The 19480-nt window shown below is 34.0% G+C and overlaps 1 protein-coding gene across 1 annotated transcript; it reads left to right on the top strand.

The window, feature by feature from the left end:
• Window positions 1-15950: 15950 nt before the first annotated feature.
• Window positions 15951-16700, top strand: LOTGIDRAFT_83714 (hypothetical protein; the record flags this gene model as incomplete). Its single annotated transcript, XM_009067990.1, has 1 exon — window positions 15951-16700. A coding segment is annotated over one exon (750 nt), but the record flags the coding sequence as incomplete, so codon positions are not given.
• Window positions 16701-19480: the final 2780 nt, after the last annotated feature.

Raw genomic sequence — 19480 nt, 5'->3', positions numbered from 1 at the left:
CTTCACAAGATGGTGGAATACATGTATCTGTATATAATGTGCAAGATTTAAGCAAAAAATACTTTAAAAACATCGGCAAGCATAGATATCCATCTAAGTACCATTACAATGTACCAAACTAAACTCTTGAAGAACAATAAACCAAAGGTTGTAATTGAAAAGTTTTTCTAATCAAGATATATATTAAATCTTACAGGCTCATAGCTAAGATCATATTAAATACGTTGTGGGGCAAATTCACATAATAACGTTATCCATACAACAGAGATTTGCTTTGTTTTTTTTTTGTGTCGACATAAGAAAAGTACACGTCAACATTGAGACTGCAGAACGAAAGTAAAATTGATGATAAAAAGTTAGATCTAGTCAGACGATATATCCCAGATGTCAATCAAACCACGTAGAACAATCTGTCTTCATCGAAACCACGCCCACATGGGAATAATACACAATTAGCAACTCCGACTGAAATATATTTGTATTTCAAATATGGAACTTATGAAAGAGGTGAAAGGACAACAGAACAGCAGCTTTCTTCAACCTTTCACGTCACGGCTTTGCCAACCTACCCACGCCTACATGAACGTGCGAAAATCTTCTAAATTTCTATCAGAAAACCAGAGCAGAGCAGCCGTCTTTCAGAGTGGAGCTGTATTTGTGAACTTAATAAACATTTTAGCTTTTACTTTGAAAGTTTTTTATTCAAAACTCTTTCAGAAGCAGAACAACCACCCATGATTCTTCAGATAAGATAATGACACCTTTTAGAGCTCCAATCAAACATTTTTGAAATTTCGAGTCTTTTTAAAGTCACCATTTTCATAATGAGAAAGAGTAGCAACTATTCTATTGTCTTATACCTACCTACGATCCAGCTTTTATCAATTTAGCTTAAATTTCAAAATTCTCTTTTTTTCAAACTGAGCCAAAACAATCTAGAATAAAACCATAAGTAATTTCTTATTTATGAGCACTTTTTTAAGAAATGTCTCTACTTAAACAAAACAAATTACTTTCCAATTGGACCGAGATTTTAATCCACGATTTATCAGAATCGGATCTCGGGTGTCGTGAAGGTCGAATTGTTCTAAAAGAGTTCAAATACATGATACCGTTATTCTGAGATTAGTTTCTTCTATTCTATATTATTGGTAAAGATTGAAGTTTTTCTTTAAAGATACAGGCTACAGATACTCTGGATTTATATTGTTTTTTCTGGTTTTCGTTCAAAACTATAAGGCTGAGGGTTTCTAAACAGAATTTTATTTTTAGTCCTCTGGTTCCTATATGTGGAAAGATTCTGTCAAAGATGTTGTTGGTAAGTTGCTATCTCAGGCTGTCAGCTACGTCTTGTGGTAAGTCCCGAGAAAGATGCAGCTTTAAAATCTATCCACTTGTCAAGAGAGTTAAACTCGTTATCAAGCTATTACAAACTGTGTATCAGCAACTCAACAACCAAGTATGTAGACTCAGTGAGTTGATAACAGAGACACGTTGGGTGTTCTTTTTGTTTGTGAAGAGTATGATATACATCGTAATACTTATTGGAAAGTTCCTATGTGATGATTCTACCCTGTCTGTCTCTTTAAACAGTACATGCAGACATGACGTTGGGATCAAAAGAAGCAGTAGGCGGATAGCTGTAGATTTGTATACAAGTCGTTTGAACAATTCCAACCAATCTATCATACTATACCAGTCATTAAACTCTACTATATTTTTATATTAACATTTTAAACCAAACAGTTACATTATTTACAAAGAGGAAGTTCATGATCTTAAGACTTGATCGCATTTGTATTGGTATCAGATGTTTTCAATAACAGTTCAGTCCTACTGGGTGGACCTATCTGTGCAAAAACTGTGCCAATCTCATTCTTAAAGCTTAGTTCCACAATGTTGCACATGTACTGTTACATCGCCGTTCTGTTATATCGCTGTACTGTTATATCAGTGTTCTGAAAGACGAGCATATCCTGTCTTCAAAAACTTGAAGTCATGTACTTTTAATTTTTAATATTAGAAATAGTAATGGCAGATCTTTTTTCAGTTCAAGCTGAAATTTGAGAACAGAAGATATTTTTTTTCCCTCCAACTACAAGTTAATACATTGTTCGCAATTTCAATCTTTTTTCGAAAAATTGAAAAAGAAATTTTTTTCTTCATAATAACATGTTATGCAGAATTCACAGAATTTTAAACTTGCTAAAAATATCAATTTATGAGCCAAAGTGTTTTGCAAATTGAAGATTTAAACGATGTTTTAATGAAAAGGGAAGAAATTCTGTTTCTTAATAACTATACTTACGATGTATTTAAAACTGTTCCTGTTTTAGGTCGTGTCGACAGTACTTTTATGGTTAAAGGGATTGTGAAGATGATATTTAAATGTTTTATGTATATTGGCGACATTGATAGAGTCGATTTGCACCATTCCATTTTTTATTCACTACAAATATACACACACGTCATATCAGGTGCAATAAGAACACAAGGTTATGTCTGTGTTCCATCTTCAATGTAGCAATGTAGATCTATGCTTAGATAACTCAGATTTTAGAATAAAAAGAATATCTGTAGTGAACAGAAATGAAATGATAATAACTGGAGTTTTACACCTTACTGTTCTGTATTGAACAAAAGGAATTACTTCTAGACTCTATATCATACATAGTTATACTATATCATACATTGTTGTACTATATCATACATTGTTGTACTATATCATACATTGTTGTACTATATCATACATTGTTGTACTATATCATACACAGTTATAATATATCACTTGAAATACCTGACTTTATGATACATTATCATACATTGGTGTATTAAATCATACATTCTTGCACTGTATCATACATACAATATCACATGAAATAACTGACTTTATCATACATAGTTATATTGTATAACTAACTATATCATACATGGTTACAAATAGTTATACATTGTTATACATAGTCCAACATAGTAATATTAATATGATTTTCTACCTCGTTGACTATAGAACAATCTCTCATTACCTGCCTGATTTAACTATTGATATACTCATTCTTACAATGAATGAATAAATGAATGAATGGGGAATGGAAGGACGAACGAACAAACTAATTAATAAATGACTACGGGCTTCTGTTCACATTTTCATCAGCTATCAAGCTTCCTGTATTTGTTTTGGCGAGGGTGGAAGGAGACATCCCATTATAACCTAATCCACGAAACGACTACATATTGGATGAACTATGTTGTGTTTGGAAGATACAATGTAATGTAATCTTTCAATCTCTGGTAGGTCAGTAAATCTTGATGAATCTAGTGACGAATTGAGTTTTGATTAAAGATTAGATATTACTCGGTTTATTAATATCTCTCTCACTATCATTCTGTTTACATTGGACTATTATTTTCTGGTTTTTATAACATTGGAAAATACTCATCATAAATATTCTTATATCACAAACCTTGGGTCGTTTCTGAGTGACTTTATAATGTTAATTGCAGGGGATAACGAATTAAGGACACAGTTTATGTAAAATAACTCTGAGCATTAAACATTAGTTCATTCATTTTCCAACACAAATTTTGCATTGAACCACAACGTATAAAATTCGTTAGTCAAGGCTTCGTTTACATTGTGTTTTTCCTAATTGACCTTCATTCAGGATGCTCAAACGAATATAGCGAATTGGGAAAAGATTCAGGTTGGATAACGAATCAGGAACCACAACGAACCGACCTCCAACTATTAAAAAGCATAATGAACCAGCCACAAAGATCAACTAATCAAGAACAAAAGTCAATTTGCAAACGTAAATGGGATGTATATCCATGTCAATATCTATATATCAATGCTGTAGATGTTGTAAATTGACGCTCAGATTGATGGTACAGAAAAGTATGGGCGTAAATTGGAATTCGTTTCAATGAGAATGATGGGTCCTGTATTAAACTTTCAAAATCAAACACCAATGGAGTCAAAAGGTCCGTCAGGGAGGTACCAGGGTGGTAGTAATAAATCTTTATAAAGAATAAAAACACAAATTACCCTGTTTAACAAACTGCTTTTCGATATTAAGCGTCTATTACTAACAATAAAACCTAGAAAATTTGTCGATATGAAAATAGAAATTGTTTTGGGGAGGGTAAGAGTTGTAGACGAGCTACAGATCTGGCACCGACATTCATTAGACCATATTGTTCACTTGTAAAATTTAAATTCAGGATAATACTTTTCTATCTCATTTTATCGATTTTAGAAAATTTTACGGTTAGTGTGAATTGTGCTTTGCCACAATGTCCGAAATCTTTAAAACTTGAAGTGCTTAAATTTGAATGAGCAGGACTCGCGATTCCTCTCGGAAGTTATACGAATGAAATGAAGTTTTACATCCAGGATCACCCTTTTAAGACAATCAACAAAGCTATATAATGTTTATGTGGCATTTAGGTCTAGAACCCACTAAGGAGTCCACATAGGTGTTATTGATTATTTTGTATTATAGTTTTTTTCATCTCGGCATCTCTTTCAGGAAGGTCACTAAATATTGTTCATATGATAGTCGTATCCCTTTCTGATTTCTGTTTTTGTGTTTGGCAACATAATAATATTGATATAATATTTCTTTTGGAGAGTTTACATGGTTAAATATGTTTAGCAAGAGATCTATTCCATGTTTGTGATTTTAAAATTGTGTTGACATGCCTACAAGAATCAGGATTTAATTCCATGGCATCACAGACAATTGGTTCTCAATTCTTCTCCAAGAACAGGAATCACGCTCTCACGTCCTTCTTCAAGAAAGATTAAATTTTAATTGAATTGTTTTAAGAAATTTCAACGATTTTTTAATCTTCTATAAATTCAATTGAGTTTAACATTCGTCAGGTTTTCACAATGTCTGGGTTAGTCTCGTTCACCAGATTCAATTTGGTTGTTTTAAGAAACTCCAAAACTCTGCTTTGTCCAAGAATAAAGTACGAGGGACTGGCATGGAAAAAGCGTCTAGTCGTTCGGATGGGACAATAAACCAACTCGCTGTGTTCTACAGGATGTGCACGTTAAACATCCACCGACAGTTGGAAATCGAAAAATAGAAGGCTAATGCCGCTGTCCTGACAAAATTAGCCCACATGGTACAGGAATGTAAGACATAAAACTCCGTTCATTTCATTTTATTTGTCCCAGAGTATAGTCAGTGTGAGGCGACATAATTTGTATCTAAAATCATGTAAAACAGTAATATTAGATAGAGTTTTACGCCCTTCAGCTCTGAAAATCTTTCGATCTTTCGAGAAACAAACTTTAATGATCTTATTTGCTAGAATTGAATGGACTCCAACCAGCCTCCGATAGCTGATTTAGGCAGGTTTTTTGACTTAAGTGTAGGCATTTATAAAATCTGACTCGTTCACTCTTTAGCCTATTGCAGATAGGTTTTGATCTTTTTGACTGCTCGAACCTCTAAAATACTCACATTCTTTGTCTATACGGTTTTGTCTCCCACAAAATTAAGATCTGAAAGTTCTGAAATAGACCACACAGCCTACAGAACCAGCAGAACCTTTCCCAGACGTTTGTACTGTCTGATTGAAAGAGACTACACGTCTAGGTGATTACGACTAATTTAAATCTAACAAAGTCAACCGATGACCAGTCTGGTTGAATCAGTCTACTGGATTAGTCGTCTTGAAACCGCCGGACATGTTCTGTTACATATACAGAACAATATGTACTGCGGGGGTGTAGCTAGTGAAGCAGATCATCCGGAACACGCGATGCACCCCTGCGACTGCAATAGGCGTAAAATTTTCAAAGTGTGAGAGTCGACCAGTGTGGAAGGCATGCCCTTTCTTCTGAAATACTTTAATGTATCTCTGCTAACGACATAGACGTTGGAACCCTAAATTTTCAATGGAGTGGAAGCCGAAAACACTGTCATGTTTCGAAACCCCCAAATACTAGCGTTTAACCGCATATTATCGCCGATTCAAACACATCGCATGTTTATAGGAAAGGATTACCCTCAGACTCCTATCGTGTTGTGGTCCAACCTGACCTATCTAATATTGCTTTTGTGGTATTTTCATGGCAGTACCATAGTTGCCTACCTGAATATGTTGTCAACCCTTTTGACATTAGTTCATTCAAGGCCATAAAAAGGATAAGAGCCCCTGGCACCAAAAGATTCTTACCTTAGAAAGCATAAACTCCTCTCTGATCAAATCCCAGACCGTTTCCCCTTGACACGTCGGTAAAAATACACTTAAAAACATCAAAATCACAGAATTCACGAACCACTTCCTTCTGAATTTACACATTGTTTACAGTATTTCCTTAGACTTAGGATAGTTTCAAATCAAACTTAGGATAGGGCACTAGATATAAGGCAAGAAGACACTCAGTTGCACTGGCCTAGGTCACAAGTATTAGGTGTTATAGAAGCACTGGCCTAGGTCACAAGTACTGGGTGTTATAGAAGGTACTCTCCTATAGAAGCACTGGCCTAGGTCACAAGTATTAGGTGTTATAGAAGATATTCTCCTATAGAAGCACTGGCCTAGGTCACAAGTACTGGGTGTTATAGAAGATACTCTCGTATAGAAACACTGACCTAGGTCACAAGTATTATATAAGTGTTATAGAAGATACTTCTATAGAAACTCATATAGGCCACAAGTATTAGGCACTATAGAAAAAACATTGATCTATAGAAGCACTACCTTGCTTTAGACTAGTATTTTACGAGAAATGAAAACTGTTTTAGTTTCGTGTTCAACATACTTCATAGTACTATTCTTTCACCAAAATCCTCAAAATCCTAGAAAAAGTTAGAAGATAATACTAGAACTAATATATCACGAGGTATTATCAGGTAGAAGAAATTCTTAATTCTAAATCTGGATATAAAAACACACGTGTGTCATAATAATAGGTTTAAGGATTTTTCCAGTAAAAAGCTGCTCCTTCAGTACAAGGTTTTCATGTAATAAATGTTATATTTTCTGAAATTTCTGCTCACAAATCTTCTGATGCAGTGATATCAATCGTATCGGATTTATATCATTAGTAATCACTGACTGCAAGATTTCAATTTTATAACATTTAATAATTTATCCTCGTAGCTTCTATATATACATGAGTGTTCATTCAACAGGTCATATCCGAATCCGAAGAGAAATACACCTTTATATTCTTGTAGATTCCGAAAGTTTCTTTCCACCTAATATATCATTGAATCGAATAGCTCTTTGGAATTGTTAGTCGCAAAAAGGCACCTCTACACTTCAAAGTTACAATTCGCAAATTCACCAGACAATTCCACCTCAAAACTTATATTCATTTAACAAATTGTTAACACCACACTTGAAACTTTGGAAGATGTAATTTGCGATACTCCTTCACAAGTTCATAATCTTAGGAATATGACGTTAAAATTAGCAATATATCAAAACCACTTCAAATACCAGCGAATTAGCGCATGTAAAGTTATAATTTGTAAAACTCTTTAGAATTATAAGCTGCACAGACTCTATAATTTATTGTGTTTTGAATATTTTATTCCATAGCACGACAAAAATGTCAAGCGTCTGAAAGAAATCAAGTTTCAACTTTCTCTGTGTTTCTTTTAACACCGAGTTAACACAGCCTTACAAACTCAGGGTTAAACTTTTCGCAAGTTCGCTATTTTCAACACCTCTCTCAGTGCAGTTTTAAGTTAAAAACAAACTTTTAAACAAAAATTGGAAGGTTACAGCCATATTGTACTATGTAAGAGACGAAACGATTCTACAATTCTGAAAAAGCTTTGAATTTTTATTCTGATACCTACTGGTTTTAAGAAGGAAACTTTCTGGATATTTCTGTCGTTATAATATTCATCGATTTGTGCCAAGAACGTTAATCACGATAGAAATATAACTTTGAAAGTTTCATACTTGTAACACTTAATCCAAAGTGTAGGAAAGTTTTAATTTAAGATACAGAAGAGAACTTTGTGAAAGTCGGTATCCTTTACTTTCTAAAACTGTTCCTTTTTTAGTAAACTACGTTGGCATCAAGTTATTCCAATTCCAATTGCAAATTCCAGATGCTTAAGAATCCATGTTCAAGAAGTTATTTTTAAGACTTTCCAAACTTTTGGACGGCAATGACAGTATAAAAACCACAAGTTTTGAAAGTTCTAAAAAAATAGAATCAAGTTTCAGAGTAAGTCTGTCTGTACAATTCCATTATTACAACAAAGTTTTTGAAATCAACATATTTCCACTCACAGTAATTTTCAATACATAGTAACGATTCCAAGTTGTCCAAGAGTTGCAGGAACTATATTGTAGTAAGGAACTATTGTATCGGTGTAGAATATCTTGTTATGTCAATTCGAGAGAATACTGGTAAATTGGCCGAGTCCATTCTATATTGTAACCAATTCTAAGACTTCTCAAGTAGCTTTCAGAATGGCTTAATAATTGGAATTATAGCTTTTTGATTTGAATTGGAGAATTTATGGCAGTGTAATCACACAACACTTCAACAACGTTTCGACGAATTTCCCTCTCGACTTTTACAAAATGTGCACACGATTGAAGACTACTCTCTGACTGAGGTTTTCTATGGAAGAGTCAGTGGTTGGCCCGGTGTTTGCCCAACACCCCCCCCCCCCTCCACACCCCTCCCCACCTCTTCCAGAATCAAATTTCAAACCATTGACATTGACCATTCGACAAATATGTGGCCCATCTAATGCTTTTAAGAAACGCCCCTGGGAGGAGTAGAGTATATTCTCGTTTGCCATTCTTGCCACCCGATGCCATTCTATTATAGATAACAATTTTTTATTATTTTATTACCAAGTTCTTAGCTTACCAACTCTATCGACCAAAATCGACTTTCTTATTGAAGAGTTTACAATGTATACTTTAAGTAGAAAAATCAACAAAATGGCGGGTCAAGTAGACAGAAAGTTTCTAGACCTAAAACAAACCTTTTCTTTCTTAAATCAAACTATTTGATCGAAAATCGAACTGATCAATTACGTAATCGGTTAGAAGTCGAATTGATAAGTAAGAAAATCGATTGGAAATCGAAGTGATCTATATCTACATCACTAGTTATTTGGCTAGCCAGTCGACTGAGTCTTATTTAATACTCATTAGATAATATTTCAAATGGGAAATGCACCAAAAGTAGTAAATGCAGTTCCAAAACAGTTCTTTAAAAGGGTAACTATTACAGCTTGAATGGTCTCTAGATTGTTCGCAATATAAAAAAGGTCCCCGAATAAAACAGTTTTCAGAGAAAACCCTCTGTTTAATTCACGAATTAAATTCCTCAAACTATTTTCAGTTATTCTTCAAAGCGAGTGAGGTATTTTTGATGAAATAAAATAAATTTAGAGGTCTATAAATTCCAGGTAAAGTTATTTTATATAACATTGTGACGTGGTTATAAACAGGTGCTCGTTACAAGTTCACTTTCGTTTTTTTTTTTTGTCTGATAAACTTTGAATACGGCCTGAGACGTCAGTTTTAGAGCAAAACGTGACGTTTTGATTGATCTGATAAAGCGCGATTTCTAAAATTTAATGGTTGAATTTTATAATGCGTGACGTTATAGATGTGGAATCCCGTGACGTCAAATTGGTTGAATCTTGTGACGTCAAATTGGTCAAAGTGTGATGTCTTGTTGGTTGAATTTATGAAATTACTCCAGTAGTTAGTCGACCAAGGTTTTCATGTTGGATATTGCCTGACAATTCGGATCAATTTCTTTACCTCAACCCCAGTCTTTAGCATCACGCTATCAGCTCAAATTATATTCTGATCTTTCCATATTTAGAAATATGAGTTGGTGGACAAGATCGACTGAAATGGGCTACTCACAAACTTTCGGTTTTCGTAGAAATTCACTGGTAACATACCTTGTCAAGATTGTGATTAACTCTCAGTATTTAGTGTATGATATCCTATTGTCGTCATGTGCAAACAAACTGATAAGAGCAAAATAAATCTATGTGAAACATTAAGTTGGCTGATGTAGAAGTCTAGAGCGTAAAACTCCTTTTCATTTCATTTCTACCATTTCTAGACAGAAACGGAACACTGGACACTCCCCAAACCACGTGACATGACCTTCGTTTTTTATTTAAGACTAAGATAATTATTTCATTTTTCCCTTCGACTTTCATCAGGAAATTACTTTTTTCTCAAGATCTTATTTTTTATCACGTTTCACCGGAAATCTAGAATTTGTCTGGAACTTGATAATCTGGCTTAATATGGTCGTTCTTGTCCAGATCTATTTACACGTGAACTTACACACAAGTGTCAAGGTATTATCAGTTTGTTAAAATGTAAGTTAATACAGATGTCAGCCTGTTACTGTGTCAGGATGACCGTGTCACGATGTCAATTTTGACATTCAGGGTCACCAAGGTGCGTGTATATTAAGTTGAAGCTGTTTATATGGAACCCCATCTTCACAATATTAAGTTATAAGAATTTATACCTTGACTGCTTGTATCGCGGAATGTAGAAATTCGATTGGATTGTATGTCAGCGATATCGACCAATCAGAGCCTTTGACAGAAAAGCTGTAAATATAAACTGTTGTGGCATATTTATTACAAACTTTCTGTCGATGGCTTTGATTGACAGTATTCGCTACTTATTGCATTTAAACACTTCCGTGATAGACAGAAAGATGGCTACGATGGAACCCATGACACACTGCCATCGTTTGGCCTTATCCATGGTCAGAAATTAGTACAGAAGTGAACCACCCTCTAGCTTGAAACCAATTTGTTGTGCACATCGACTTACTTCCAATTTTTTTTTTGTACATCACTCATTTGCGTTTCACTGAGATGTTATTAAGGTGGTAACCACTATTTAAGACAAAAAACGGAAGTTGATCTTGACATGTTTTAATTTTGAAACTAAGTCATTTAGTGTCAGAATGATTTAAATGTCTTGGAAGTAGGTTTAATTTAATTTTGAGAAAATTTTTTGACGAGGTATCAAGAAATGAACTGAGTAAAATTAATCCTGAGTGTTGCCAATGTTATTATAAATTAATTTACCTAAAAGGAACTGGCTGTTGATTTAATTTTGGTATCTTTGGAAAAATGAAATAATGTTTAAAATATAAATGTAATTAGGAAGTATTTTGTTTTGATAATCTTTCATGATATGGGCATGGAGTTGATCAAACAAACTAGGTTTAAAGATATCCATTGATTCTTGTTGAACAATATGTTGAAAATTTTACTGTGAATTTATCAGAAATGGATAACACTTTACAATCAAATCGATTACAAAAATAATACCTCATATAATTGTTTGATTTTATTGCGTGTTACGTCATATTGGTTGAATTTAAAAAAGTGTGACGTCAAATTTGTCGTTAAGAAGTGTGACGTCATATTGGCTGATTGGGTGTGACGTCAAATTGGCTGTATATGTGTGACGTCATATTGGCTTGATTGGGTGTAACGTCAAATTGGCTGTATAAGTGGGACGCCAAATTGTTTGAATCTGTCTGGTGATACCTAAATGGAGATATGAAACTTAAGAATATGAGATAATATAAATAATCAGTAGTATCATCTATATACCAGGGTAGAACATATCACGATGTTTAGGTTTTATTTCACCCTAATCTAAATAAGACAAACACTGCCACAGAGACAAGAGATTAGCTAGTAAAAGATCAACAAGATTGGGTTTCAGATCTCATGATGTCGTGTTTAGTCTGATAGTGCCACATTTTTTTAAATAATCAACACCCTGCAAATTATGTTATCATATATCAAATGTTATATATTTAAAAATCGTCTGACGAATAAAAGTTTTACGTCTTTCTATCCCATTTAGCGCTATCAATGGAGACATACATGGATATCAAATAAAACGGAGAGAACCTACAGCTATGGACTGTATTTCAGATGAACCTTTATCTAAGTATGACGAGTTTAACCTTGACTATAGCCACAGAGAGTTCACATATTTGTAAGATATCCAAACAACATGTGTTAGTAATTCCACCCACTTTCTAGAAATTGGTGTCATATTAAAGGTAAAATAGTTTTCATGTTTCTGTAAAATTATATAATATGTATTTAATAAACCTCTAGACTGGCGTGTTTCAAGGCATAGTTTGGTTTGTTGATTCTGGACTAGCATGTTTCAAGGCATAGTTTGGTTTGTTGATTCTAGACTAGCGTGTTTCAAGGCATAATTTGGTTTGTTGATTCTAGACTAGTGTGTTTCAAGGCATAGTTTAGTTTGTTGTTTTTAGACTGGGGTGTTTCAAGGCATAGTTTTGTTTGTTGTTTCTAGGCCGGAGGTGTTTTAAGGCATAGTTTGGTTGATTGTTTTCGTGTTTCTGTAATAATATGTTTTAGACTTGTATGTGTCAATGTATAGTTTGTTCCTTGACTAGAATATTTAGGTAATTTTCAGTACTTTTGAAAAAATTAAATGAGCATGAATAATATATTATTTTCAATAATTTTTAATATTTCTCTAATTTCAGACAAGTAAAGCAACCTAAATTACTCTTAAATACGTTGTTACGTTGTTCTATAACCACATACAAGTAATTGTATGAAAGAATACTACATTTTTTCGTGTAACTGCCCCTTTAAGTCAATCGATACTAAAAGTAGGTAATAATATATATATATATTGCTATAATTACTAGAAATCGATATCAATATCATACTATAACTTATAATACGGTCGATTAATGATGACCAGCATTAAAGGGACTCTCCCGTTAAGGCATACATACCTGATAAAAGAAATCCTTTTCTTACGGATTAGAATAGGGGTTTTAAAATGGCGGTCTATAACAAGAGAGGCTTTCTGCAGTCTAAAGGTTAATTTGACGAATGTTCCAGACTCAGGTGAATACCCTACTGTGAAGTGACTGTACTAAAAATAAAAACTAATAAAGAAAAACGAAACGAAAGTTGGGTCTAATTTTAATAAGACTGGGTTTTCTGTGGATAAAAATAAGCCAGAAATTGATGAATGGGTAAAATTATGAAGACTGGTGATAATATATATATGTTCAGTAGATATGATTTAAGTGTCTATTTCTTGTCCGGTTAGTAAAAAATATATCGATATTTCTGGACAAATAAATTGGATAATTAGTGATAATCATAATATAATATCGTCAGCTGATAATTACACCAGACATGTCTAGTTTCCCGCCACTTTACAGACGTCAAATATTATTGTCTATTACAAATTGATTTTGGGTTTCATGACGTCACAAGTATTGAGATAATGGGCGCAGTACAGTAGCTTGCTTCTGTAGAAATGTACTATATATCCAAGTGATACCGGTGGTGCTGTCAGTCCGTCTTTCCAGCTAAGTTTCGCAAACAAGTGTTTTCTGTCGACGAGATCATTCTGCTATTAGCTCTAAGCTCTTGGGCTCAAAGCCTAAAATTGTTAGAAATTTGGGGTTTGTCAACTCACTATCTCTTACAGAGAGTCCACATAATTACAGGTTTGTCAACCCAGCATCCCTTTCAGTGAGTCCACATAGCTAATAATTTTTGATTTTTTCGCTCTTAATATAAGCACCAATTGCAATGCACTAGAACACTAACACGACCTATACTTCAGTTATGATTTGATAAAACAAATTAAATCGCACTGCACTGGAGAATTACTCGACCAATTCTCTGCTAGTAATTTATTCCGGCCGAATTAACCCTCCTGGTCGTTATTGGGTTAATAAACAACGAAAACAACTCAAAATTGTCCCATTTATATTCTAGTTTTCCTTCTTATAAGAAGACAATTTGTAAATTGAAGATTTATAGAAATATCTGGTTGAAAACTGCATGAAATTACAACCTGTACAAACTTAAAGGGAACATCAAAAATTAAAAGTTTTCCTATTTTGTATGTGCATGGAAAGGGTCGAAACACTGAAAATTGGACATGGCTATGTGAACTACCTAATAGGGTAACCTAATCACCGAATATATTATAGTTTTAACTAAGTAGACTAACTACAAAAGTAATGTTGACTCTCTCGGTTTTCTAATTGTAAAATTGTGAATCTTGCCTCAATAAGATTGGAATGCAACTATGTTTTTCTCGAGTAAAAATTCCGATACTCCGCGGCTAATCAAAATAACGATGCAGAATGTTTGAACATGCGTTAATTATCGCTTAACATGTCCGACCAACTCAACCTCAAACTTTCATCCAATCAAATTACTCACTCTTGCTAATTATCCCCTAGAGTCACGAGCTATTCACGCGATTTTAGGCAAATCGTGCGCGTGCATTTATGAAGAAAAGCGACAGCGAGAAAGAACGTGATTTAGTGAGATAATTTGTGTATCACGTGACCTGATGACAATAGTTGAGTAATTAATTGCTTGAGGAAATATTTAGTAATGATTTGGGTGTTAGAATATGAGACCGGGTTCGAATCCCCCGGGGTTTAAAAACAACATCTGATAATGAAGTAATAATCAATAAGGCGTATGAATACAACAAGTTTTTCTAGCTTATTAACAAGACATGTTGCACTTGTATTGTCTCGTTACAAGTATGCCTTGGATTGATAAGATTCTCGAACATTCAGAACACTTCTCACTATGATAACGTCAATAGAGACTAGTTAATCGAGTCTATGACATGTGTACACGTCGATAATTACCCCTATGAGTTGGTATCTGAAGGCGAAACAAGCATGTTTTTATTTCTTAGCTGATAACAGTCACTATACATAATTCTTTAACATAACTGTACATAGTGAAAGAGTCATATGCGCCGAAATATCACAATATCCCCCGATAGAGAACTGAAAATTGGTTACGATGGTAACATTATAAAGTCCACATGCTACTATCTTCAAGGAGATATATCCATGTCATATACAATCGTCTTGACATAGCGTGCACGTAATGGACGTAGTGTATAGTCAGACTTGTATGTATGTCCCACAAGAGCGTCATTATGTCCCGACAAAAGAAATATATCATTGAGTTTTCGTTCTAAACCATCCACAAGTTTTAACGTAAATTGCCACAGCATTCCTCCAACAAGAGAAACCAAAAGATCAGTATATACATAAGATATATAATATACGGAATTTAAAAGTGCTTGATTTACTCTGATGTATTTGGGAGGTTCCTTTATATTTAGATCAAGACACATATTGTTGCTGAAGTACATGTGACAGTAGTCTGATTGCTTATCACGGGGTTGGAAATATAAGCTAGATTAAATACAAATCTTATTGAATCTGACACGAGGTTAAAAACCTTCTGGGTGTGTGGGATTATACATGTATTAATTGATAATATCAAGTATTAAATGATTTACCACAGATATCACTATAAATACTGTAATAGTCTCACCCCGTCCGCTATAAAGTGACTCACGACTAAAAACCTTCTGGGTGTGTGGGATTATACATGTATTAATTGATAATATCAAGTATTGAATGATTTACTACAGATATCACTATAAATACTGTAATAGTCTCACTCAGTCTGCTATAATTTGACTCATGAGTGAAAACCGCTCTGTGAGATTATACCCTATTGTACATATCAGCTCTATACCTGTAATTCGCTGTCCTGGTGTAAATCCACTCAATAACAATCTACATTTTCCAGTCCTTTTATTAATTACTGGACTGTTTGACGTAAAACCCCATTTCTTTCTGTGTTAGCAATGGTCATATCTTAAGAGTAGAAAATTTTGCTTGCCTCAATAATATAGCTGTTTTAATGCTTACGACTCTAATAATTTTACATTCATTCCCTTAAACAAATCGTGTTCGAGAGATCTCTAAAACACACTTCCGACACCATATAAGATGATAACATCCATCTTTTATGCCCTTAAGATCTTATATCATAGCTGTTATAATGCTCATAACTCCCTTAAACCAATCTTATTCAACAGACCATTCTATCTTTAACCAATCTTGTTCAACAGACCATTCTATCTTTAACCAATCTTGTTCGACAGGCCATTTTATCTTTAACCAATCTTATTCAACAGACCATTCTATCTTTAACCAATCTTGTTCGACAGACCATTCTATCTTTAACCAATCTTGTTCGACAGACCATTCTATCTTTAACCAATCTTGTTCGACAGACCATTCTATCTTTAACCAATCTTGTTCGACAGACCATTCTATCTTTAACCAATCTTGTTCGACAGACCATTCTATCTTTAACCAATCTTATTCAACAGACCATTCTATCTTTAACCAATCTTGTTCGACAGACCATTCTATCTTTAACCAATCTTGTTCAACAGACCATTCTATCTTTAACCAATCTTGTTCAACAGACCATTCTATCTTTAACCAATCTTATTCAACAGACCATTCTATCTTTAACCAATCTTATTCAACAGACCATTCTATCTTTAACCAATCTTATTCAACAGACCATTCTATCTTTAACCAATCTTGTTCGACAGACCATTCTATCTTTAACCAATCTTGTTCAACAGACCATTCTATCTTTAACCAATCTTGTTCAACAGACCATTCTATCTTTAACCAATCTTATTCAACAGACCATTCTATCTTTAACCAATCTTATTCAACAGACCATTCTATCTTTAACCAATCTTATTCAACAGACCATTCTATCTTTAACCAATCTTGTTCAACAGACCATTCTATCTTTAACCAGAGATCTCCTACACAATGTTTGCATGATGAAAACAATAAAACATCCTGATATAATAAATAAAATAATTAGTGAAGTATTCCATCATCCTGATGATTAGCCGTTGTCAATTTATTATAGACCGATTCTTCACCTAAACTTTTCATGTTAATTCAACATAATTACAACCTTACCAATGATCTACTCATAAAGAACAGAATGATTTCACAGACTTTCGCTCTTTAACTTGTGTCTCAATGTATTTATGTGGTAGAACATTTCTACACCTTTACACCATATGTTATTTCAATTTATAACCAAAACACGAATACATATACATCGCTTTCATTGTTACAACTTCAGATAAACACGTCACACCCGAAACCAGAAAAATTAGAGACAACAGGTTCCCTCTAAATAAGGAGAGTTGTAAAATTCATTGGGATTGTAAGAGATTTTCTGAAATTTGTATGTATATCGAATACACTGATAACACAAATATGCACAATTCCACTAGAACTAAGTGTTTGACAAAGTAATTGCATAAGAATTAGTGACGATTAGAAAACCTCTTTACAATCCCTTTTAAAATATAAATAACTTTACAATAGGAAAACGGAAAACACGTGTATATATAGTCAAGGAGTTATTTACTTCACTTCTGCATTTCATGGTTCGAAAGAGTATCATTTTTTTTATTTATTTCGATCATGGAATTTGGTGTTGCTGTTGACAGCTAAATTTTCATTCTTTGAAGTTTTCTGATTTCTACAGGCTATTGTTACTGGAATAAAGTTCCTCTCAACCTTGTACAGATCTATTCGCTGGGGACTATCTGAACGACGTTTCCGTACTTCACAAACCTAATAATGTTTTTTGATCGATAGTCTCTCACCAAGCAGAACTTTTCGGAATATTTCAATACGCTCATGCTGAACTTTCAATTCCGGGCGGAATTGTCCAAAATAGATAACTATTCATCATTAAGTCACGTGACTATCATAACCTCTATAATGTCCATCAGTGCGGTACAGTAATAGGCTTTGCACTTAAGACAGTTTGGAATCGGAAGAAGAGCAGACTTATGCCATTGTCTTTAAGGGTTTCCCTCCTTATCCACTTCATGGTATTGCTCGTCTGTCTTCATCATCACAGACAGGCGCAGCAAAAAATGTGAACTGTTGAAAGCGAAATTGAAATTGTGCAAATAGAAGCTATAAGTGTACCATTACATATAAATAAACAAGAGAAACGACTTTTTATTCCCTATAAGAGTATATAAATAACTTTACTCTGTGTCTACTAAACCAAATCCAACATCAATAAATGCCGCTCGTTTGATGTTTACCGACAATTAAATTTGACTAGAAATAACTAGTAGAGATATAAGTAAATTGAATTTCTTTTTCTTTACATCAATTATAACTCCATTTTTATTTTTCTATTGGTTATGATTTCTTAACTGGAGTCAAGATAGCTTTTCTAGACTTTCTATGTATTTGGGGATACTTATAGCTTTTATTTGCAAATTTCTGATTCTTTTCCCAATCTTAACCATTCGCTCTAAGTTTTGAGATGGCTTTATATCATTATGCATCTCGCGACAGTCGCTTAGGTGACCGGTGTCTGACGGTGATATTCTTGTCTTAATGGACAATAATTTTCATGATACAGGTATTTCTAATGGGACAAAATGTCCATGACAATGGCGACGGAATGAAAAACGAATATTTGAACGCCATTGAATAGATAATCACTATCGATAGCGCTAGGCTAGGGAAGGGGGTCGGGGAAAGTATGGCTTAAGAGAGAGCTCCTAATGGACTGAATCCTGAATTTTTGATCAGACTTCAATATATATATCAAAACAGACGAAATGAAAACAGGATATTCAAAGTATCAATCAAGACAGATTTATCATCGATAGGGCAGGATGTGAGGGTAGGAAAAGACAACCAGTATGACAAAGAGACCCCTTAAGCCCAATTCCCTGATCAGATATTAGACATCAATATCAAAAACATGAAATGAAAGGTGATAGGACAGGGAGCGAAAGCGTGAGGGTCGGGGAAAGACCACCAGTTTGATTGAGATATCCTTATGCACTTTAGCTTAATGCCTTCATCAGATAAAATACATTAATAACCATTACAAAAAACACATGAAAGGAGAGATTTTTGAACACCAATCAAGACAGATCCATTCCGGATGGAGAAAGAAGCGAGAGCGCGAGGGTCGGGGTCACAACCCAAGCGACTCTTAATCGGTATCTGTAATGTATTTTATGTAAATTATGGAGAGTGGTACACTACGGTATAATAGGGGGGACGTGGGGATATCTCTCTCGATTACTGATACCCCTTTTTACCAGAATAAAGCTTTTTTTCTAATTCATACATGGTTTTAAAGTGACGGGTATGGAATAATTCGCGGTCCAAGACAGTCCAAGACAGATGACCTTGAACAGAAGGTCAAATTTGTTGACAATGTAAACAATAATAAAGAAATAAAATAATTATTGTATGACATGGTCGTGTTTGAATTAATTCTCTCGTGACATTCGGTGAGCTCATCAATCAAACTCGGCCTTTAATCATAAAACACCAACCAAACTTCACCATACTTGCATTATTAATTACATGGATTTTGTCTAGAAAAATCTTTCAACATGTTTTTAACAAAGGAATATAGTCCTTCTAATATTAACTGTACCAACTGATTGGGTTCGAATTCGCTAATAACTTTTTAAATCTAAAATCCGGCATATAGTTCTCCTACAATACAACAAAACTGTAGAAATTGTTACTTCA

The sequence above is a fragment of the Lottia gigantea genome, assembly GCF_000327385.1.
Source record: "Lottia gigantea unplaced genomic scaffold LOTGIsca_88, whole genome shotgun sequence".
In the NCBI taxonomy this organism is placed as follows: domain Eukaryota; kingdom Metazoa; phylum Mollusca; class Gastropoda; family Lottiidae; genus Lottia; species Lottia gigantea.
This window is presented reverse-complemented; position numbering and strand designations above follow the sequence as displayed.